The sequence below is a fragment of the Mytilus californianus genome, unplaced genomic scaffold (genome assembly GCF_021869535.1).
Source record: "Mytilus californianus isolate M0D057914Y unplaced genomic scaffold, xbMytCali1.0.p SCAF_4, whole genome shotgun sequence".
NCBI lineage: Eukaryota > Metazoa > Mollusca > Bivalvia > Mytilida > Mytilidae > Mytilus > Mytilus californianus.
The window spans coordinates 600,588-626,594 of record NW_026262690.1 but is presented as its reverse complement, the minus strand read 5'-3'; the positions used below and the strand labels follow the sequence as shown (position 1 = coordinate 626,594).

Here is a 26,007-nt window from a genome sequence, read left to right as displayed (position 1 = left end):
ATTGTTTATATCTATTAACATGAGCTCTCTTTTGATTTTTATAAATTTTAGATTTTATGTTTCCGAGTTACAGGGTTTTATCCATAAAAAAAGGGGGGATTTTTCAGTTTTCGGACAAAAACTCAAAAATGCTTTCAGCAATTCTTATGAAACTTTGGTGAATTGTTTGTATGTATTGATGTAAACTCTCTTTAGAATTTTTTAAATTTTACATTTAACATTTCAAGGCTTCCAAAACGGTCATATATGCCGGACATTTGTATAATGTCCGGTAAAAGTCCGGCTGGGCAAAGCATGAAACGGTCATCTACTTTTTAGTTTTCAAGGCTTTAAGAGACGGTCATTTTAACATAATTCGCAATCTTTTTGACCCAACGTTTTGCCTTTAACAGCCACACATTTCCGGTCATAAAAGTGACATGATCATTAAGTACTATCAAAACAACCCCTACTTTAATAACTTCTCATTTTAATCAAGGCTAATTAGTTGTCAAACAGATGAAATTTACCTGTTCAGGTGACAGGTAAACTATTTTGAACCGGACATTGATCGGTCTATTCAAAGTTATTTTCTTACATTTCAGCGGTTTGCATCTAATTAATTTAGTCAAAGATTTAAATTATCAGAAATACGTTTACAAATATGATTTGATGAAAAAATTGAAAAGGTGAAAATGAAAAATCGTCATAACCACGTTGTTTGAACCTAGAGACATGTCTCTGTTTGAACTAGTACACGTGTGCGCATGTGCGCAGGTGTGAAATTTAATTATGTATCCTAATTTCTTTAAAAAAATGCTTAAATTGTCATTGATACCTTTATCTCACGTTTATTTCGAATATTTTCTTGAAGAAATAACGTAGAAAGAGCTACTTCCACTCATTCACGCTTTGCAAACGTACACGGAATTTACGTATCCGTCTCTGGTCCATGTTTTACCATTGTCAAGATAACATCCGGTATAAAAACGAAAGTAAAGTTTTTGACAACGTTATTTTGCACAAATAAAGAGTCTAAGGCAGATATAAGTACGCTAATGTTGCACACTTCGAATGATGCACTGCCAATTTAACAGTTTAAGTCAGAACTTCGAATTTGAATCAAAGAAAGTTTAATATCTTTTTTTTTAATGTCAATCATTGGGATGGCTAACTCGGCAACTGATTACCATAATTGCCTTTTGTTTATTTAGTCAGAACTCAGAAGGGATTAAAATCGGGATAATATAAAAAATGTCCGGCTGGCTAAAAATAATTTTGGAAGCCCTGTAACATTTCTGAGTTATGGGGTTTTATTCATTAAAAAAAGGGTGATTTTCCAGTTTTCAGACAATAACTCAAAAATGCTGTCACCAATTCTTATGAAACTTTGGTGAATTGTTTATATCTATTGATGTAAGCTCCCTTTTTATTTTCATAAATTTCTAATATGGAATTGAGAAATAATTGAACTTTATTTGTTTATAGTCTTGACAACAGATTTACTAAGTGTTGCACAACAGCAAGAAATTTTTAATTGAATATAAATTCAATTCATATAACCAATTTAAGTTCTTTGAATACATTTATTCAGAAACCTATAATATGTCAAATATTTAATTACAATCCAAATTCAGACCTGAATCAAGCTTGAATATTGTGTCCATTTCTGCCCCAACTGTTCAGGGTCGGACCTCTGCGGGCGTATCTAGCTGCGCTCAGCGAAGCAGTTTATTGTAACTTCCAGACATAACTTGTGTGTTAGTTTATGGATCTCTCTGACATTGTACCACAAGGTTCCATATCACTAAAGGAATGCTGGGATTGATTTTGGGGGTAATTGCCTCCAAATTTTAGGAATTAGGGGCCAAAAAAGGGGCAAAAAACAAGCATTTTTCTAGTTTCATGACAATAACTTGTGTGTAAGTGTATGGATCTTTCTGAAATTGTACTACAAGGTTCCATATCACAAAGGGAAAGCTGGGTTTGAGTTTGGGGGTAACTGCCCTAAACGTTTAGGAATTTGGGGCCAAAAAGGGGCCAAAAAACACATTTTTTTCTAGTTTCCAGACAATAACTTGTGTTCAAGTGTATGGATCTCTCTGAAATTGTACTGCAAGGTACCATACCACAAAGGGAGGGCTGGGATTGAGTTTGGGGATAATGAATCATAATGGGGGTTCAAAAAATTTTGGGGGGGGATTTATTTTTTTTTCCTTTTTTTTCTTTTTTTCCTTTTTTGTTTCTTTTAAAATTTTCCATTTTAAGTTGGTTATTTCTGATTTATATTTAAAATCAAATAATAATGATATGGTAGGAGATACACACCAAACAGGATGTGTAAATTATTATATAATAAGTATTGTGCAATAGCAAGAAATTTTCAATTGCACAGTATTGCACAATAGCAAGAAATCTTCAATTGCACAGTATTGCGCAATAGCAAGAAATCTTCAATTGCACAGTATTGCGCAATAGCAAGAAATATCCAATAGCACAATATTGCCCAATAGCAAGAAATTGTCAATTGTACAGTATTGCGCAATAGCAAGAAATATTTAATAGCACAGGATTGTGCAAAAGAAGATACTTCCTATAAATTGCTTATTTCTTGACCAATTTCAATGGGGTTTTATTCTTGATTTCATGGGGTTCTTTAATATGCTGAATCTAACCGTGTATTTAGTTTTTGGATTTTGGGCCCCGTTTTTAAATTGGTCCACATTGAGGTCCAAAGGGTCCAAAATTAAACTTTGTTTGATTTCATCAAAAATTGAATTATTGGGGTTCTTTGATATGCCAAATCTAACTGTGTATTTAGATTCTTAAATTTTGGTTCCGTTTTCAAATTGGTCTACATTAAGGTCCAAAGGGTCCAAAATTAAACTTAGTTTGATTTTAACAAAAATTGAATTCTTAGGGTTCTTTGATATGCTGAATCTAAACATGTATTTAGATTTTTGATTATGGGCCCAGTTTTCAAGTTGGTCCAAATCGGGGTCCAAAATTAAACTTTGTTTGATTTCAACAAAAATTGAATATATGGGGTTCTTTGATATGCTGAATCTAACCATGTATTTAGATTTTTGATTTTTGGGCCCCGTTATCAACTTTGTCCACATTGAGGTCAAAAGGGTCCAAAATTAAACTTTGTTTGATTTCATCAAAAATTGAATTATTGGGGTTCTTTGATATGCCGAATCTAACCGTGTATTTAGATTCTTAATTTTTGGTTCCGTTTTCAAATTGGTCTACATTAAGGTCCAAAGGGTCCAAAATTACACTTAGTTTGATTTTAACAAAAATTGAATTCTTAGGGTTCTTTGATATGCTGAATCTAAACATGTATTTAGATTTTTGATTATGGGCCCAGTTTTCAAGTTGGTCCAAATCGGGGTCCAAAATTAAAGTTTGTTTGATTTCAACAAAAATTGAATATATGGGGTTCTTTGATATGCTGAATCTAACCATGTATTTAGATTTTTGATTTTTGGGCCCCGTTATCAACTTTGTCCACATTGAGGTCAAAAGTGTCCAAAATTAAACTTAGTTTGATTTTAACAAAAATTGAATTGTTAGGGTTCTTTGATATGCTGAATCTAAACATGTATTTAGATTTTTGATTATGGGCCCAGTTTTCAAGTTGGTCCAAATCGGGGTCCAAAATCTAACTTTGTTTGATTTCAACAAAAATTGAATATATGGGGTTCTTTGATATGCTGAATCTAACCATGTATTTAGATTTTTGATTTTTGGGCCCCGTTATCAACTTTGTCCACATTGAGGTCAAAAGGGTCCAAAATTAAACTTTGTTTGATTTCATCAAAAATTGAATTATTGGGGTTCTTTGATATGCCGAATCTAACTGTGTATTTAGATTCTTAATTTTTGGTTCCGTTTTCAAATTGGTCTACATTAAGGTCCAAAGGGTCCAAAATTAAACTTAGTTTGATTTTAACAAAAATTGAATTCTTAGGGTTCTTTGATATGCTGAATCTAAACATGTATTTAGATTTTTGATTATGGGCCCAGTTTTCAAGTTGGTCCAAATCGGGGTCCAAAATTAAACTTTGTTTGATTTCAACAAAAATTGAATATATGGGGTTCTTTGATATGCTGAATCTAACCATGTATTTAGATTTTTGATTTTTGGGCCCCGTTATCAACTTTGTCCACATTGAGGTCAAAAGGGTCCAAAATTAAACTTTGTTTGATTTTCATCAAAAATTGAATTCTTGGGGTTCTTTGATATGCTGAATCTAACCATGTATTTAGATTTTGGATATTGGACCATAATAGGTGAATGTCCAATTTAAAATTTTTAAGTTCTTAGACCACATTCAATCTGTGTTAGAAACCTATGCTGTGTCAAATATTTAATCACAATCCAAATCCAAAGCTGTATCAAGTTTGAATGTTGTGTCCATACTTCCCCCAACTGTTCAGGGTTCGACCTCTGCGGTCGTATCAAGCTGCGCCCTGCGGAGCATTTTATTACAGTTTATTTTTAAGTCTCCCAAACGAAGTTTGGGAAGACTTATTGTTTTTGCTCAGTTCTTATTATTATTATTATTCTTCTTCCTCTTCCTCTTCCTCTTCCGCCGCTTTTAAATTTGAACTTGTCCGCACCCGTTCTCCAAAACCGCTTGTCAGATTAACTTAGGGTTTCACAATATGTTAGATTAACATGTCTAGTGGTGCAATCAGGGTTTTGTTTGTGCAATGGGGTTTATAAAGGGGTACTTTGAGGGGCAAAAAGAAAAGAGGGTTTTACTATAGAACCCTATGGGATTTTATTTTTTTTAATTTTCAAATGATTATAAATTGAAAACCGTTTGTAATAGACACAATCTTTTTAATTGAAAATGTTCTAAATGATAAAACCCATTAAATGAAATACAGGGTTAGTCCCCAGGGGTCACCCCCACCCCCTGCCATTTAAGAAAGTTCTAATACCTTGTAAGTGGTCAAGATCCCCACCCCTAAACCATATATATTCTGGTTTGTCATGCTAAGATGGTTTGAATGATATACAGGGTTAGTCCCCAGGGGTCATCATGACCCCCTGCCATTTGAGAAAGTTCTAATATCTTGTAAATGGTCGAGATCCCCACCCCTAAACCATATATATTCTGGTTTGTCATGCTAAGATGGTTTGAATGATATACAGGGTTAGTCCCCAGGGGTCATCCCGACCCCCTGCCATTTGAGAAAGTTGTAATATCTTGTAAATGGTCGAGATCCCCACCCCTAAACCATATATATTCTGGTTTGTCATGATAAAGCACATGAAATGAAATACAGGGTTAGTCCCCAGGGGTCACCCCCACCCCATGCCATTTAAGAAAGTTCTAATATCTTGTAAGTGGTCAAGATCCCCACCCCTAAACCATATATATTCTGGTTTGTCATGCTAAGATGGTTTGAATGATATACAGGGTTAGTCCCCAGGGGTCATCCCAACCCCCTGCCATTTGAGAAAGTTGTAATATCTTGTAAATGGTCGAGATCCCCACCCCTAAACCATATATATTCTGGTTTGTCATGATAAAGCAAATCAAATGAAATACAGGGTTAGTCCCCAGGGGTCACCCCCACCCTATGCCATTTAAGAAAGTTCTAATATCTTGTAAGTGGTCAAGATCCCCACCCCTAAACCATATATATTCTGGTTTGTCATGCTAAGATGGTTTGAATGATATACAGGGTTAGTCCCCAGGGGTCATCCCGACCCCCTGCCATTTGAGAAAGTTGTAATATCTTGTAAATGGTCGAGATCCCCACCCCTAAACCATATATATTCTTGTTTGTCATGATAAAGCAAATCAAATGAAATACAGGGTTAGTCCCCAGGGGTCACCCCCACCCCATGCCATTTAAGAAAGTTCTAATATCTTGTAAGTGGTCAAGATCCCCACCCCTAAACCATATATATTCTGGTTTGTCATGATAAAGCAAATCAAATGAAATACAGGGTTAGTCCCCAGGGATCATCCCGACCCCCTGCCATTTGAGAAAGTTGTAATATCTTGTAAATGGTCAAGATCCCCACCCCTAAACCATATATATTCTGGTTTGTCATGCCAATATGATTTGAATGATATACAGGGTTAGTCCCCAGGCATCACTAATGCATATAACTTTACTGGACCAAACTAATTTTCACTAGACTTTGCCCAATGTCAGGCGACCCTGGGAATTACGAATTATGGGAGCTTCGTTTGGGAGACTTCGTAACAGCATCCTGTTACAATCATTTCTTGTTGTTTCTGGCTTTTTTCATGTGACAAATGAGATCATGGGTTGCCTTAGTAACTGAAGTTATATCAGACTTCACAAAATATGCTGGACTGTCCTACAAATCTGACAATTTATCGTAGGTCAGACAGATATTGGCCATTCACCAATCCAAATATAATGTGCTGTTATCTAATATGTTTGATCCCCTATTCAGGTGCCAAAATAAGAATAAAAAGTTTCAATATCATTTTTTGTTGTCACAATCCTTTTGATTAAACCTTAATTATTGTATCTTCTAACGTCTGTTGGTATTCCTGATCTTTACTATTAGGATTAAGAAATTCTTTGAAAACATTTATATAATACTATTTTGTGTTTGTTTCTGTGAACATGCACTGAATACCCAAAACGGGGAAAACAAAAAACTTATTTTTTTCCTGAATTTTTGGTCAGTCAGATAAATCATCACATATTGTCTGACCAAATGTCTGACAGCAGATAAATGATCACATATTGTCTGACAGCAGATAAATCATCACATATTGTCTGACCAAATGTCTGACAGCAGATAAATCATCACATATTGTCTGACCAAATGTCTGACAGCAGATAAATCATCACATATTGTCTGACCAAATGTCTGACAGCAGATAAATCATCACATATTGTCTGACAGCAGATAAATCATCACATATTGTCTGACCAAATGTCTGACAGCAGATAAATCATCACATATTGTCTGACCAAATGTCTGACAGCAGGTAAATCATCACATATTGTCTGACAGCAGATAAATCATCACATATTGTCTGACCAAATGTCTGACAGCAGATAAATCATCACATATTGTCTGACCAAATGTCTGACAGCAGATAAATCATCACATATTGTCTGACCAAATGTCTGACAGCAGATTAATCATCACATATTGTCTGACAGCAGATAAATCATCACATATTGTCTGACCAAATGTCTGACAGCAGGTAAATCATCACATATTGTCTGACAGCAGATAAATCATCACATATTGTCTGACCAAATGTCTGACAGCAGATAAATCATCACATATTGTCTGACCAAATGTCTGACAGCAGATAAATCATCACATATTGTCTGACCAAATGTATGACAGCAGATAAATCATCACATATTGTCTGACAGCAGATAAATCATCACATATTGTCTGACCAAATGTCTGACAGCAGGTAAATCATCACATATTGTCTGACAGCAGATAAATCATCACATATTGTCTGACCAAATGTCTGACAGCAGATAAATCATCACATATTGTCTGACCAAATGTCTGACAGCAGATAAATCATCACATATTGTCGGACCAAATGTATGACAGCAGATAAATCATCACATATTGTCTGACCAAATGTCTGACAGCAGATAAATCATCACATATTGTCTGACCAAATGTCTGACAGCAGATAAATCATCACATATTGTCTGACCAAATGTCTGACAGCAGATAAATCATCACATATTGTCTGACCAAATGTCTGACAGCAGATAAATCATCACATATTGTCTGACCAAATGTATGACAGCAGATAAATCATCACATATTGTCTGACCAAATGTATGACAGTTCTTTGATGATTTTTTGAAGTCTGTGATATTATCTTTTTTTCTTTTTCAAAGAGATCTATGTGTGTACAAGTATTTTGTAAAATTGTATATCATTTATACTCTTCTCAGAAGATCTAATTTTTGTTTTAATTTTATTTTTGTAGGTTGGAACAGGTCTAGGACCAACTTTAGAATTTTATGCATTAGTATCAAAAGAATTACAGAAATCAGAATTTGAATTGTGGAGAGGTGAATCTTTAGTAGAGAAAAACTCTTCAGGTATTATTTGTACTGCATAGATCAATGTTCAGCAACAGTCTTGTTTTTTAAAGAACCTACCAAAAGAAATGAGATGACAATTATGTTTTGGTATATTTACAACCAAAAGTAAAAGTAATATGATTTAAAACGCAGCAAGATAGAATAATAACACTGGTATTTAGTTACTATAGTAACTTAAAGAGAGTATAAAGTGGGCAATTATGTAATGTCAACAGAAACCTCAAACATACATTTCAATACAGATTTCTAGGATTATTTTCTAAACATGTTAGCATCACTGTCAAACCTCAAACATACATTTCAATACAGATTTCTAGGATTATTTTCTAAACATGTTAGCATCACTTTCAAACCTCAAACATACATTTCAATACAGATTTCTATCATTATCTTCTAAACATGTTAGCATCACTGTCAATCTGGCTCTGCATAAACAACTTCAGAAATGGTAATACAATGCACTTTGTAGTGTCCTATGAAATGACTTTTGTTTTACAGAAAATGAACATGCTACAGAATATAGTTTCTCCATCTGTGGACTGTTCCCAGCACCACTGGCACGCAATGCTAAGGCTGCCATTGTCAATAGAATTAAATCTAAGTTTAAATTCTTAGGCAAGTTTATGGCTAAAGCATTAATGGACTCCAGAATGGTAAGTTATTAATACAGAGTAATGAACATATATTTGCTTTTTACTGCTCTCTGATGAAAACCTGTCATTTTATTCGAAAAAAATAATTATACTATAAACTGAAAGAAATGAAAGGATATTTATTCCTTGCTGTCTGAGAAATATAGTTGTTATATTTTTTTTTCAATTTGATTTTTTTTTTAGAGAAATATAATTGATTATAAATGACAGACATTGTCAGGATCTCGTAGTTAGAAGCATTTTATAGTCTTTGCTCAATTTTCATGCCTGCTGTTTATTACAAGTGCATGGATCAACAACAGTAAATAAATGTGATAGATATATATCTTTGGTTTTATGATCCACTTTAAAATAAGTGTTTTCTGATGCAATTATCCTGAATGAAATCTCTTAGATTAGCAGTTTTCCATACTTTTTATACGACCGCAAAAAATTTGGAAGTCGTATATTGGTATCACATAGTTGTCGTCCAAAGACATTTGGTTTCCGGACAATAACTTTAGTATAAGTAAATAGAAATTTATGAAATTTAAACACAAGGTTTATAACCACAAAAGGAAGGTTGGGATTGATTTTGGGGTTATGGTCCTAACAGTTTAGGAATTAGGGGCCAAAAAAGGGCCCAAATAAGCATTTTTCTAGCTTCCAGACAATAACTTGTGGAATGGTGTATGAATCTCTCTGAAATTATACCACAGGTTTCCATACCACAAAGGGATGGTTAGGATTGACTTTGGGGGTTATGGCTCAAACCGTTTAGGAATTAGGAGCAAAAAAGGGGGAAAAACAAAGGTTTCCTGGTTAATGGACAATGTAAAAGCAGTGTAAGGGAGGTAATCCAAACACATTTGAAGTACAATGTTGTGTATTTGGATTACCTCCCTTACGCTGCTTTTAAATTTTATTCTTAGAAGTTACTATTGAAGGAATATTAATTTTAGCAATGATTATGTATGTCATTTTCTATTTTAAGACTTTTATGATGTTATTTAAATTGGTAATTATGGTTGCAAACTCCATTGGAAATTTGAATTGAGATTATGACCATATCTTGAGGGAAAGAATTTTTTTTTGGGGGGGTAAAAAGAAATTGGGGGGCAATTTCTTTTTTCATTTCAGATTTCAGAAATTATAAAGGAAAAATTTCTTCAAATATTTTTTTTTTGGGGGGCAAAAAAGGGGGGGATCAATACGCAACAGCATAGTGTATTTCACAAAAGCCAAAAAAAAGGGGGGGGGGTTAAATTTGCAACAGCATAGTGTATTGCTCAAAAGCAAAAAATTGATTATAAATTCAAATCATATAACCAATTCTAAGTTCTTTGACTAAAGTTATTCAGTGTCAGAAACCTATTATGTGTCAAATATTTAATTACAATCCAAATTCAGACCTGTATCAAGCGCGAATATTGTGTCCATTTTTGCCCCAACTGTTCAGGGTTAGACCTCTGAGGTCGTATCCAGCTGTGCTCAGCGAAGCATTTTATTAGTAAATGGTTAATTTTTCATACGATGAATTCTTCAACTATAGTTTTTTCTCGCCTGTGACGAAAAGAGCACAGAGTGAGACATAGGAATTGCTTTTCCGGCGACTGTGTCAACCCAGTACATATCAGTTTGACAATAATTTTTAGGTCCTGCCCCTAAGTCATCATGGTCCAGTGACTTTGAATAAATTAGCCATTTTCAATGCTAAGTTTTCTGCTCAAGTTAGTTTGATAGGAACTACTTGCGATAGATCAATGATATTTTCTATAAAGTTGCATTACTATCAGTACATATCAGTTTGACGACTATTTCAAGGCCCTACCCCCTAGGTCATGGTCCAGAGACTTTCAATCAATTAACAATTTTCAATATTAAGTTTTCTGATTAAGTTAATTTGACAGGAACTACTTACAATAGACAATATTTTCTATAAAGTTACATTGCTGTCTGTACATCTCAGTTTGTCAACCATTTCGAGGCCCTACCCACTAGTTGGTCCAGCAACTTTGAATTAATTAGCAATGTTGCTGTCCATCAGATTGTCTTTTTCTTAATTTTATGCGGACAGGCGAAACATACCTCTGTTTCAAAAGTTTATTTTTATGCCCCCGCTGTAGCGGAGGGGGCATTAAGTTTTACCCTTGTCCGTCCATACGTAGGTACGTACGAAAGAAGGTAGGTACGTACATCCCAAAATTGGTTTCCGTTCTCCAACTTGAGTTTGCCTCAAGCAAATGTTATAAAACTTATACACAATGCTTATTACCACAAAACACAAATCAGGTTTGAATTTTGGTGGTGTCACTTTTACCGTTCTAGAGTTATGCCCTTTACAAATGAAAAAATTGCTGAATTTTTCGTTTCTGTTCTCTAACTTTAGTTTGCCTCAACCAAATGTTATGGAACTTATACACAATGCTTATTACCACAAAATACAGATCAAGGTTGAATTTTGGTGGCGTCACTTTTACCGTTCTAGAGTTATGCCCCTTTATAAATGGAAAAATTGCTGAATTTTTCGTTACCTCAACTAAATGTTATGAAACTTATGCACAATGCTTATTACCACAAAACTCAGATCAAGTACAAATTTGGGTAGCGTCACTTTAACCGTTCTAGAGTTATGCTCCTCTACAAATGGAAAAATTGCTGAATTTTTCGTTTTCGTTCCCTTACTTTAGTTTGCCTAAACCAAATGTTATGAAACTTATACACAATGCATATTACCACAAAACACAGGTGAAGTTTGAATTTTGGTGGCGTCACTTCAACCGTTCTAGAGTTATGCCCCTTTATAAATGGAAAAATTGCTGAATTTTTCGTTTCTGTTCTCGAACTAAAGTTTGCCTCAACTAAATGTTATGAAACTTATGCACAATGCTTATTACCACAAAACTCAGATCAAGTACAAATTTGGGTAGCGTCACTTTTACAGTTCTTGAGTTATGTCCCTTTATAACGTTATATGCAAGGGGGGGGCATCATCTGTGTCCCATGGACATATTCCCCATTTATTTTGTAATATATATGTTATATTCAATTAAAGTAATAATGTTTTGTGTACAGCTGGACTTACCATTGTCCCTGGTTTTCTACAAATGGATGTTAGGACAAGAACACAGCCTTACATCAGCTGATCTACAGTTTATAGATCCTGTCATTGCCAAGTCTTTCCAACAGTTAGAGGATATTCTCAGGCAAAAACACAGAATACTTGCTGATAAATCACATGTGAGTTTATATCATCAAACAGTGGAATCTTTACATACCATTAACATGTGACATCATCTGGTGAAAACAGAATCCTCACTGATTGGATTATTGGTCATACATGAGTAAATAGGTCAACCTAGGGCAACATCATGACAATTACACTTTATAAATTTCAAAGCTCTTTTCATTTCTACCTTCATCAAGAACACTCAAACCCAAGCATATGAAAGCCAGAAATGAAAAGTGACATTTGTTTAAATCTTCAGACAAAAATAGAATATCATGAAGGATTAGTTATTTATATAAAAGATGGAGAATGAATCTAAATTTGACATGCTAGGGCAAAAAAATGTTACATATTTAGGGCTTCCAGACTGACCCTATTGTTTCATGAGGATTTCTTAAAAAAGTTTTCACCAACAAACAGGAATAAAACATAGTGATAGCTGATGAATTTTCAGTTGGAAATTTTTGACAGGAAGTTATTTTACAAATGAATGATCATGGAGTGTCATTTTATAACCTCAATCATGGTACCTCTTGTTTCAAGTTTATACACTTGTCATCTAGGAAGGAGGAGTTTTGCTACATGGAGGCTCTAGTTCTTTAATATCTGGCAACTATTTATTAGTCCCCTACCAACGAAGTCGAAGGGGTCTTTAAGTTTGCACTCTGTCCGTCTGTCTGTCTGTCTGTCTGTCTGTCTGTCCATCCTTCAGTCCGGCAAATCAGTTTTCCACACTTTTTTCCTTCGTGCTTGAAGATATTGATTTGATATTTGGTGTATTGTTTTATCATGACAAGTTACAGATCAAGCTTGAATTTTGTTCCGGTCTGATGATTTCGTGCAGAGTTATGGTCCTTGGACTTAAAAAAATTCACTCACATAATCAGTTTTCCGCATTTTTTTCCCTCATGCTTGAATATATTGGCTTGATATTTGTTACATAGTTTACATCATGACAAGTCATAGATCAAGTTAGCATTTTGTTCCAACACAATGAATTTTTAACCGGTAGGGGATTATGTTTTGCCATGCAATACACTCAGAATGCTTGTTTATAAAGAGCTTACAACAGTAACCTGTATCAAAAGCTCAATACATCCAGAATGAATTCTGGTAAAGCAGAGTATTATAAGGGCTGTTCCAAAAATAAATGAATGTGAGATGGGGGTTGGGAGGCACTTTTTATTTGACCCCACCATGCATAAATTTTTAATTGGATATTTCCTTTAAATGTTCAAGCAATCATTCTTGAATAACCACACCCATAAAATTTTAATAAAAGTGCCTTCCAACCCCCCACCCCCCCTCCCCAAACAATTAATTCTGGAATAGCCCTAAGGAGGATTATGGATGGTTTAAATACATTCCTTTTTGTAGAGCAAGCTGTAGCAATTTATTGTTCACAAATATTCTAAGCAGTAATTTTTTAGGACCTTCCATTTGAATTTAAAACTCTTTATGTCCTTCAAATATCTGAGATACTATGACTTTAGAATTCCTAAGTCTGACTGATGATTTTTTGGGATTAGTTCAGTGCAGTCTCTGTACCCAGGGAAAAAAAGTCATAGAAAACACCTGCTGATTATTCAAATTTTGAATAGGACGATAGAAATGGAATATGCATGTTTCCAAGAAACTGTTCTGTTTAAATGATGTTTTCCTGTATTTTACAAAGTATTTTCACCTCCATTTTGTAAATCTGCCCCTATTCAGAATGGCTGCAATAACCTTGAAGGGCCTATTGGAAAAGTAGTTCATCTTATTGGAGTAATGAAATAGGAATGTTGTATCATTTCAGACTGAGGAGAGTCGCCAGTTAGCCCTGGAAAGTTTAAGTATGGATGGCTGTAGTATAGAAGACCTAGATATTGACTTTACACTCCCAGGTTATAGTCACATAGAATTGAAGAAAGGAGGCAAGGATATACCTGTCACATTAGATAACCTTGAGGAATACTTGCAGGTAATTACTGGGCTAGGCCTACCAAATGGGATACATACATCTCTCTCTTACGACAACCTATGGGAATACTTACAGGTAATAACTGGGGCAGGCCTACCAAACGGGATTCATACATAACAACTTATGGGAATACTTACATGTAATAACTGGGCCAGGCCTACCGAACAGGATACATACATCTCTCTTTTATGACAACCTATGGGAATACTTGCAGGTAATTACTGGGCCAGGCCTACCAAACGGGATTCATACATTTGTCTCTTATGACAACCTACAGGAACACTTACAAGTAATTCCTGGGTTGGTCCTACAAAAAGGTATTCATACACCTGTCACTTACAACAACCTACAGGAATACTTACGGTAATAACTGGGTTGGGCCTTCCAAACAGGATTTATACATCTTGTCACTTACGACAACCTACAGGAATACTTAAGGTAATAACTGGGTTGGGCCTACCAAACGGGATTCATACATATTGTCACTTACGACAACCTACAGGAATACTTAAGGTAATAACTGGGTTGGGCCTACCAAACAGGATTCATACATATTGTCATTTACCACAACCTACAGGAATACTTAAGGTAATAACTCGGTTGGGCCTACCATAAGGTAATAACTCGGTTGGGCCTACCAAACGGGATTCATACATATTGTCACTTACGACAACCTACAGGAATACTTAAGGTAATAACTGGGTTGGGCCTACCAAACGGGATTCATACATATTGTCACTTACGACAATCTACAGGAATACTTACAGGTTATAACTGGGTTGGGCCTACCAAACGGGATTCATACATATTGTCACTTACGACAACCTACAGGAATACTTAAGGTAATAACTGGGTTGGGCCTACCAAACGGGATTCATACATATTGTCATTTACCACAACCTACAGGAATACTTAAGGTAATAACTCGGTTGGGCCTACCATAAGGTAATAACTCGGTTGGGCCTACCAAACGGGATTCATACATATTGTCACTTACGACAACCTACAGGAATACTTACAGGTTATAACTGGGTTGGGCCTACCAAATGTGATTCATACATCTGTCACTTACCACAACCTACAGGAATACTTACAGGTAATACAAATATTATCTTGTCAATTTAGACCACCAAGAGGAATATTTGCAGGCCATTATGACAAGACTTCACATAGAGGGAACTATATACCTTCCCTTGACAAACTTGAGGAATGCTCAATGTTTAATGATTGGGACACGACTCACCCTGTCCCTGGTCATAGGACATAAATTTGATACATTCATACTTATATAATAGGGTATGAACAAAGAAATGTTATTTTGGAGAAATTAAGTTTTTAGGTCAATGGACAAAATGACAACATATTTATAATGTGTGTTGATGGTGATACATTTGATAAGAGTAAATTTATTATATTATATGTTTCAATATTTACAGTTGGTAGTCCATTGGAGTTTAGTTGAAGGTGTGTCCAGACAGTTTGAAGCATTTAGAGAAGGATTTGAATCTGTATTTCATATGTCATCACTACAGAGTTGTTATCCTGATGAGGTATGCAAATACACCAATAAAAACTTCAATATACTTTGGTATTTTTACAAATGAGGCATTTTTATCAAAGTGGTTAAACCTTTCCATTATCATTATCTTTTACTTTTCTACAGACCAGTGACAAACTAATGTAAATTTTGTTTTTCTGTTAAAACTAAGGCCAAATAAAAATACATGCATGGTTCTGGTTTCATTCAAATAAAAATTAGGGTAAGTAGATCAGGATTTTTATGCCCACGCCGTAGCGGAGGGGGCATTAAGTTTTACCCTTGTCTGTCTGTACGTACCTACGTCCCAAAAAATTGGTTTCTGTTCTCTAACTTTAGTTTGCTTCAACCAAATGTTATGAAACTTAAACACAATGCTTATTACCACAAAACACAGATCAAGTTTGAATTTTGGTGGCGTCACTTTTACCGTTCTAGAGTTATGCCCCTTTACAAATGGAAAAATTGTTTTCAGTTCTCTTACTTTAGTTTGCCTCAACCAAATGTTATAAAACCTGTACACAATGCTTATTACCACGAAACACAGATCAAGTTTGAATTTTGGTGGCGTCACTTTTACCGTTCTAGAGTTATGCCCCTTTACAAATGGAAAAATTGCTGAATTTTTCGTTTTCAGTTCTCTTACTTTAGTTTGCCTCAACCAAATGTTATGAAACTTATGCACAATGCTTATTACCACAAAACTCAGATCATGTACAAATTTGGGTAGCGTCACTTTTTTAGTTCTTGAGTTATATCCCTTTATAATGTTATAAGTAAGTGGGAGCATCAGATGTGTCCAATGGACACATTCCCCATTTATTTGATGTTGTATGATATTCACTTGTGATATCTTTGTGTATGATACTCAATTGTGATATCTTTGTGTATAATACTCACTTGTGATATCTTTGTGTATGATACTCACTTCCAATATCTTTGTGTATGATATTCACTTGTGATATCTTTGTGTATGATACTCACTTCCGATATCTTTGTGTATGATACTCACTTGTGATATCTTTGTGTATGATACTCACTTGTGATATCTTTGTTTATCATATACTTGTATAAAATATTACTAAAATTTTACTGTTCAATAACATTTAAAAATATGAAAGGATTACTAGGTTTATTGATCAGATTCCTAAGAATTTCCTCAGCGGGCTGATAAAGGAACCTTTATTGACTGCTTCCGGAATGTTATCACATGCCTTTCCGTTAATTTCCGTGACGTTTATCACATGCAACGTCGTGCATTTCCGGAAATTTGTTCGAAAACGACAACACAGTGCGGAAAACCGCAAGTGATTTAAGACTTTTCAAAAAATGGTTGAGGAGCAAATTTCAAACTAAGAACATGATAATTGTTGTGACAAGATAAATAAAATGCTTGTAATATCAATAAAAACAATTAAAGTTAGGAAATTTGTATTTGGTTGTCTGTAAATTATTATCTAAAAATTCATGGAAAGACAAAATTTTAATTAATAGTTCTTGTCTGTATTTCTTCTGTTGAAGTATATGATAAAAAGATAATTACATGTCATTTATCATATCAGACCCTTTATCGGCCCTCGTTCATGATATCAGTCCTCGAGCCTGCGGCTCTTGGGCTGATATCATGACCTAGGGCCGATAAAGGGTCTAATATGAAAAATGCCATGTAATAATCTATACGTATGATATTGACTTGCGATATCTTTGTATGATACTCACTTGCGATATCTTTGTGTATGATACTCACTTATGATATCTTTGTGTGGTGATATTCACTTGCGATATCTTTGTGTATGATATTCACTTGAGATATCTTTGTGTATGATTCTCACTTGTGATATCTTTGAGTATGATACTCACTTGCGATATCTTTGTGTATCATATTCACTTGCGATATCTTTGTGTATGATCCTCACTTACGATATCTTTGTGTATGATATTCACTTGCGATATCTTTGTGTATGATACTCACTTCCGATATATTTGTGTATGATATTCACTTCTGATATGTTTGTGTATGATACTCACTTGCAATATCTTTGTGTATGCTACTCACTTGCAATATCTTTGTGTATGATACTCACTTGCGATATCTTTGTGTATGATTCTCACTTGTGATATCTTTCTGTATGATACTCACTTGTGATATCTTTGTGTATGATACTCACTTGTGATATCTTTGTGTATGATACATACTTGTGTTATCTTTGTGTATGATATTCACTTGCGATATCTTTGTGTATGATACTCACTTGTGATATCTACTCACTGCCGATATCTTTGTGTATGATATTCACTTGAGATATCTTTGTGTATGATATTCACTTGTGATATCTTTGTGTATAATATTCATTTGTGATATCTTTGTTTATGATTGTTATTGATACTTGTATCACTCTTTTCCCAGATGTTCATTATTCATCATAAGAATTTGAATGACACTTGTATCTCCAGTTTTTGTCAGGATGAAATTATTTGCTGTTTATAAATAATCAGATACAATGTTTGTCGGTAATAATTTACATTATACATTAAGTATATGACTGTTTCCAGAGCACTTACATTGAACATTAAGTATTTAACTGTTTTCAGAGCTGTTACAACACCAGTGTTTATTAAAGTATTAAACACTTTCTTTAAACATTAAGTATTTAACTGTTTCCAGAGCTGTTTCAACACCAGTTTTTATTAAAGTATTAAACACTTACATTATACATTAGTATTCGACTGTTTCAGCTGGAGCAATTATTCTGTGGTATACTAAACACTTACATTATACATTAAGTAATCGACTGTTTCAGCTGGAGCAGTTATTGTATTACATTTTACATTAAGTATTCAACTATTTCAGCTGGAGGAGTTATTCTATGGTATATTAAACACTTACATTATACATTAAGTAATCAAACACTTACATTATACATTAAGTAATCGACTGTTTCAGCTGGAGCAGTTATTCTGTGTACATTATACATTAAGTATTCCACTGTTTCAACTGGAGCAGTTATTCTGTGTACATTATACATTAAGTATTTGCCTGTTTCAGCTGGAGCAGTTATTCTGTGGTAATGTTACAGAACCCTGGGATACAAAGATGTTGTTAGAATGTTGCCGACCAGATCATGGTTATACACACGACAGTCGTGCTGTTAAATCCTTGTTTGAGAATCTGAGTTCATATGATATCAATGAACAGAGGGAATTTCTACAGTTTGTTACCGGGTCACCTCGTCTTCCAGTTGGAGGTCAGTAAAGAAACATTTTAAATCATTTTATTAAAAAGATCAGATGTCAAAGTAATATTTAAATATGACGTTACAATTTTACAGGTCTGCTGCAAATGATAATTTATAATACATCATAGGTATTATGACAAGTACTGTATGAATTATTACTCACCATGATATGTCATTTTTCCCATGGTGTTATCAGTTTGTTTTCGACTTATGAGTTTGAATGTCCCTTTGGTATCTTTCGCCTTTCTCCTTAAAGATACGTAAGGGAGCTAGTTAAAAGTTTAAGTAGCAAATACATAATAGATATCTTCAAATACAAGGCGTCCGTCCGTCCAGTCTTGTTAGCGCTCTCACAGGTTCAATTCTTACCAGATTTTTATAAAACTTATACTATAGGTTAATTTCAGCAATATCTCGGACAAGTTTTATAATGGTGGCCGATCGACTTTTTTTAAAAGAGTTATGCCCCTTGGAAATATTAAATTTATAGAAAATGGCCTCGATAGCGCTCTCACGGGTAGAATTCTTGCCAGATTTTTATAAAACTTACACTAGAGGTTAATATCTGAAATATCTCGGACAAGTTCTATAATGGTGGACGATCGACTTTTATTTTTTAAGAGTTGTGCCCCTTGGAAGTATTAAATTTATGGAAAATGGCCTCGTTTGCACTCTCACGGGTACAAATCTTACAGATCTTTATAAAACTTATACTATATGTTAATATCAGCAATATCTCAGACAAGTTTTAATTTGGTGGACGACCGACTTTTTAAAAAAGAGTTATGCCCCTTCGAAATATAAAATATATGCAACACAGGAGACATTGGAACTTTTATCAATTCATTATCAGTCTAATGATTATAATCTTTGAGCTGAGAGGCTCAAGGGCAACTATCACAAAAGAGGGCTGATAATAAATTTGATGTAATAAATGTCATGTGATATTCGTTTTACTGTTCATTTCATGTAAAGAAAACTCTAAATGGGACTGAAAATTTCTTTCAAATGAATTGAAAACAAGTAAAGTAGAAGATCTTTGTCAGTTATTTAGATGAATTTAAGATTTTAGTTCGAAAATATATCTTATAGAATAGGAAAGTGAATGACGTTAAAAAGATATTGAATCTTATAGTATATAGTATGGATACATGTTTGGTATACTTTTAGTTATAAGCATTTATTTTCTTATTAACAGAAAATGATATTTTGAATGGAACTTAATTGGTAAATAATTTAGAAAGCGTTAAATTTCCAGAACTATTATTAAAACATCAGCCAAGAGTATGATATATTACATAATTTTGAATTTTGAGTTTCTTTTGTTTTCAGGTTTTAGAAGTCTGAATCCTCCATTGACAATAGTCAGAAAGACATTTGAAACCAACGATAATCCAGACAGTTTTCTGCCTTCTGTGATGACATGTGTTAATTATCTCAAATTACCCGACTATTCATCTGCACAAATCATGCGAGAAAAACTACAAAAAGCTGCAAAAGAAGGACAACTCTCATTCCATTTGTCATAACAAAAATGTGTTTGTGTGTGTGTGTGTGTGTGGATTGTTCTCAGTATGAGTCAAATTGTGGTTGATATTTTCATGGTGGGAATTTTTTAAGATAATTAATATGCGGTCAATTTATTAATGCTTTAATTTAGTTTTGTTAATTAGACAGATTTGGTAGATCTTGTCATGAGATGTTTTTTCTGTTGTTTGCATTACTAGTCATATATTGTTTATATTTTATGTGTACTTTTGTTGAAGCAACCTTTGACTTTAAAAGTGAATAATGTGTGTGTCAACTTGTCCATGTGATTGATTTCTTTGTTAGATTAATGTGGAGTAAAGCATTGATGCAATATAACAGTATGAAATAATGTGATAATGAGAGATCATGGTTTCCTATTATGTTTTCATTCTTTATATGTATTTAATTGGATAAACGGTCATTTCTGTATGATGACATTGATCTATAATCTCACGCTGTTACTTTTAAACATGTTCTGTTTCAGGAAGGCACATAGAAATATCTACCAGCATTTGTTCTGATATAATCTTGATTCCAAATACTTGTGAATACTTTGATAAAGGGAGGTCATGTCTTCCAGCATTTGTTATGATATAGTATTAATTCTAAATAAGGCTGTATACTTTTTTAAAGGGAATGCACATAGAAATATCTTCCAGCATTTGTTCTGATATAATCTTGATTCCAAATAAGGGTGTATGTATATTTTGGTAAAGGGAGGTTAGACAAAGAAATATCTTCCCGCATTGATATCATCTTGATTCCAAATAAGGGCGCATATTTTGGTAAAGGGAGGTTAGACATGGAAATATCTTCCAGCATTGACATAATCTTGATTCCAAATAAGGGCATATATTTTGGTAAAGGGAGGTCAATCTGAACAGCAGTAATGTATATTTCAGTCACTTTCATCAATGTTTTTCATAATTACAAATTACATCAATTAGCAATGTGTATAACCAACCTACACTGAAGGGATATAACTCTCCTTTAATTACAAATTACATCAATTATCAATGTGTATAACCAACCTACACTGAAGGGAAATAACTCTCCAATAATTACAAATTACATCAATTAATAATGTGTATTACCAACTCCACTGAAGGGAAATAACTCTCCAATAATTACAAATTACATCCATTAATGATGTGTATAACCAACTTACACTGACAGGAAATAACTCTCCAATAATTTCAAATTACATCCATTAACAATGTGTATTGCCAACCAACACTGAAGGGAAATAACTCTCCAATAATTTCAAATTGCATCCATTAACAATGTGTATAACCAACCAACACTGAAGGGAAATAACTCGTTAAAAATTTGGCTCAGCGAGCGGATCTAGTACAAAGCAGGGTTCATATAGCTATCCCACTTAAATGATCTCGTCCTGAATATGCATTTAATTTCCACTGAATGTTAACAGCCATCCATCATCTATCAATTTATTAAAAGTGCATGCAAGGATGGAAGCAGGGTTATAATTTAGATTGAAAAAGCACTTGATTAATTGCAAATTGAACTTTTTAGTTGTTGTTTACTTTTGAAATTAAAATAGAATAGGGTTTTCCAAGTTTTATCTTGCCACTTATTGTGAAAAAACAGCTTAAATTGTTTTAGACCTACTTGCAGGCTTCAGATGAAATTTTGATATCTTATTAAAATATCCTTGTCCTTTCTAGAGAATTTGGTGCATTAAAGATTGTAAACCAATATATTTCACATTGACGGTAACTGTTTTTAGGATAAATTTTGCTACTTAAATTCTAATCATGATTGGAATCCATTGTTTGTATAAATGGTCTTTTTACATTAGTAACATTTATTACATAGATGTTACATTTTACTAGAAGTATTTTATTAAAGTAGAAGTTTTATTAATAACCTCACAACAATAAATGGTCACACATTTTAAAATCAAGATACAACAATGAAAAGAACATCCCACCTTGAAAAATAACAAGAGACAGTAAAAACCATACCAATGTTTGAAGAATAGGAAAATGTTTTTTTTTTCACCCCCATCAAATCTTATTGGTATTTCTATAAATATTTTGCAGGCCTTTGTATTTTGTATGTCTTTTTATTGTGTTTTACGTATAAATCTAGTTTGGCCAAATAAAATGTTATTTCTGCTTCACTTTACCAAAACCAACCATTTTCTTAAGAGGTTGATTCTTATATTTGTATTGCTGCAGATGAAGGAGAAACAAAATACCGTAGTGACTGAGTACTTCACCTTGTTCATTTAAATTCCTGATGGGAGTCTATTTAAACTGTATTCATTTTTGTTGAGATTATACAGACGGCTGGTTCCCAAAACATGAGTCCAAATTTCCAGGCCATCATCAGATTTAGTCCACTTAGCAGTGCCGATTTACTTTATGTATTGATTATTTGGTTAGCAACTTGCATATGCATGAAATGTTTGCTTCTGTGGGTTTTTCAAAAAAAACAAAACAATAATTCAATAGATTTGTTTGGTCTTATCAATATTTGATACTGAAATCCATGATGGTGCATCCATAATTAATATTTGATATTGAAAATCCATGATATTTGGGCATTACACCAGTTGGTTACACCCTTTGTTTACAGCAAATTCCTTATTGTAGGGATCTGTCATGCATTTTAGAAGAGGGGAAACACATCTTTGAGGAAATATGTTACTTTTAGAGAATAGTGTGCTTTTAGATTGTTTATACTGAAATTAAACACCAAAAATCTTTATACTGGTAAACACAGTTCATGTAAAAAAAAAATTTAAATGCAGGCATATGACAATAATTTCTATATATTTGTTTTGTAGGTATATAAATGTAGATGACATTTATATTGTTAGTATAATACATAGAATTGACATTTTGTTTTCTTTATTTATTTCATATTTTCAGTTTTGTGTTGACATTTTATTTTTTCATCAGCATCACCATATGTTCACATGGCATACAGTAAGTTATGTTTACATGCCATACAGTAAGTTATGTTTACATGCCATACAGTAAGTTATGTTCACATGGCATACAGTAAGTTATGTTCACATGCCATACAGTAAGTTATGTTTACACAGAATGTCTTTTCTTTTAAAGGTAATTATCATGATGATTATCCACTACCTTAATTTCATTCAAGTAACAAATCATTGGGCTCTATATCTGTAACGTGTTCAGTCAGTCCCACAGACAGTCATAAATGAATAGGGCTAGTAATCTTTAGTGATGTAATTTGTGCAAGATAAAAACAAACCAGAGGTCAGTTAATGACGATTACATCATGAATTAAATGACCTTTATAAAACTAACCAGAGGTCATCTGGGGACATTTACTTCATGAATAGAATTAATTTTTATTTGTAGAATTTCATGAACATAAGTTAATGTATTCCTGAACATGCTGTAATATTGGCCAATGGACAATAGGCAACCAACAATGATTGTGCTTTGAAAAAGAACAGTCAGATGCAAGAGTAGAATTTGTGTGATTTTATACTGTAATGTTTTTACAACACTTATGTTATTGAATTAAAACTGTTACTTCCTGTACAGTATAATGTAATAATTTGTACTTTTTTGTTACCTAATGATCTAGAGAAGATCTATGTGTTGACCTTGAATGAATGACATCATAGTGTTGGCTGTATTAAAATACTTATATTTGACAGAGAAGATCTATATGTTTACTGAGAATGAATGACTGTTGGCTGTATTATAAAACTTGTATTTGACAGACCTAAAAAGTTTGATGTTGAAAAAAACTTTGTACAGAATAAAGTATTCTACGAATGCCTTCACTTTGTTTGAATAACAGGTAATATGAAGCATGCATCAATGATACAATCTTACTATAAAAAAAGTTATTAAGGGTTTGTAACTATACCCCACGCAACAAAGTTGCTATGGTATAATGTTTTTGACCCGTCAGTCCTGTTCTTGTCATTGCAACTCCTCTGAAACCACACAACAGAATTTCTTGAAACTTTTTAGATAATTGGGATATAATATGTAGCTGTGCAAATTGCCAGGAAATTATGATTCAATTTTTATGCCCAACCTAGGGGCATTATTTCGGTCTGTGTGTCCGTTCGTCAGTCTGTCCATCTGTCCCGCTTCAGGTTAAAGTTTTTGGTCAAGGTAGTTTTTGATGAAGTTGAAGTCCAATCAACTTGAAACTTAGTACACATGTTTCCTATGATATGATCTTTCCAAATTTTAATGCCAAATTAGAGTTCTGACCCCAATTTCATGGTCCACTGAACATAGAAAATGATTGTGCAAGTGGGGCATCCGTGTACTATGGACACATTCTTTTTTATCTAGGAGTTATGTCCCTTAGAACTTCTGACTCAAAAAAGCTTATAGCAATTTTCATGAAACTTTCGTGAATTGTTTATATAAATTAAAATAATTTTTTTTATAAATTTCTGATATGACATTGCGGCGTTATGGAACTTTATTACTTGAAAAATCATTTTAAAGCATAGGGACGAGCTTAAAGGGTGATGGGCATATCATGCGCTCATGGTGCAGCTCTTTATTTGTCTAGGAGTTGTGCCCTATGAACTTAGAATTTTGGCCTAAATATACTATTGCAACAGTTTGTCATCGCAACTCCTCTGAAACCACACTTAAGAATTTCATGAAACTTTGAAGATAACAAGAACAAACTTTGTTGATGTGCATATCTACAAGAAATTATTATTCAATGGTTTTTCTAGGAGTTAAGCCCCTTTGAACTTAGAATTTGACCTAAATGTTCTACTAATGAGGACATTATATGTAAATGTACATATCCACAAGAAAGTTTTATCAGTTTACTTTTGTAGGAGTCTTGGAAATCTAATGAGATTGTGTTTGCCCAGTGACACTTTTAGATCATGTGGTATGTAAGTGTGCTCACAAAGGTTCTTTAATTTGAATCATGTTATATGGAGTAAAAATTTCAATCCCCTATATTTAAAAGGAAATAAGTTCTTTGAGATAAGTACAATGTACCTACATGTACAGTTCAGGTCTGGGAGATAAGTATCTACATGTACAGTTCAAGTCTGGGAGATAGTATCTACATGTACAGTTTAAGTCAAGGAGATCATGTACAGATGAGGTCTGGGAGATAAATATCTACATATACAGTTCAAGTCTGGGATATAGGATCTACATGTACAGTTCAACTCTGGGAGATAAGTATCTTTATGTACAGTTAAGGTATGGGAGATAAGTATCTACAAGTACAGTTTAGGTCTGGGAGATTAGTTTCTACAAGTACAGTTTATGTCTGGGAGATAAGTATCTACATGTACAGTTCGTCTGGGAGATTAGTATCTTCATGTACAGTGCAGGTGTGGGAGATAAGTATCTACACGTACAGTTCAAGTCTGAGAGATAAGTATGTATATGTACAGTTCAAGTCTGGGAGATTATTATCTTCATGGACAGTTCAAGTCTAGGAGATAAGTATCTTTATGTACAGTTAAGGTATGGGAGATAAGTATCTCCATATACAGATGAGGTCTGGGAGATTAGTACCTACACGTACAGTTCAGGTCTTTGAGATAAGTACAATATATCTGCATGTGCAATTCAGGTCTGGGAGATAAGTATCTACAAGTACAGTTCTGGTCTGAGATAAGTACAATGTATCTACATTTACAGTTCTGGTCTGAGATAAGTACAATGTATCTACATGTACAGTTCAGGTCTGAGTGATTACTACGTATATGTACAGTTCAAGTCTGGGAGATAAGTATGTACATGTCCAGTTCAGGTCTGGGAGATTAGTATTTCCATGTACAGATG

The 26,007-nt window shown here is 33.8% G+C and overlaps 1 protein-coding gene across 5 annotated transcripts in view; it reads left to right on the top strand.

The window, feature by feature from the left end:
* Positions 1-24,001, top strand: part of LOC127737231 (E3 ubiquitin-protein ligase TRIP12-like) — a 113,657-nt gene extending 89,656 nt beyond the window's left edge. For 4 of the 5 annotated variants that reach the window (XM_052247766.1, XM_052247764.1, XM_052247765.1 and 1 more), the window contains 7 exons: positions 7,965-8,079; positions 8,581-8,735; positions 11,790-11,954; positions 13,742-13,906; positions 15,343-15,456; positions 18,490-18,688; positions 20,012-24,001. In XM_052247766.1, the coding sequence (XP_052103726.1) occupies positions 7,965-8,079; positions 8,581-8,735; positions 11,790-11,954; positions 13,742-13,906; positions 15,343-15,456; positions 18,490-18,688; positions 20,012-20,208 (1,110 nt within the window). In that variant the 3' untranslated portion in view covers positions 20,209-24,001. The remainder of the gene's footprint in view (positions 1-7,964; positions 8,080-8,580; positions 8,736-11,789; positions 11,955-13,741; positions 13,907-15,342; positions 15,457-18,489; positions 18,689-20,011) is intronic. The other variant, XR_007999281.1, reaches the window with a different exon arrangement.
* The last annotated feature ends 2,006 nt before the right edge of the window (positions 24,002-26,007 follow it).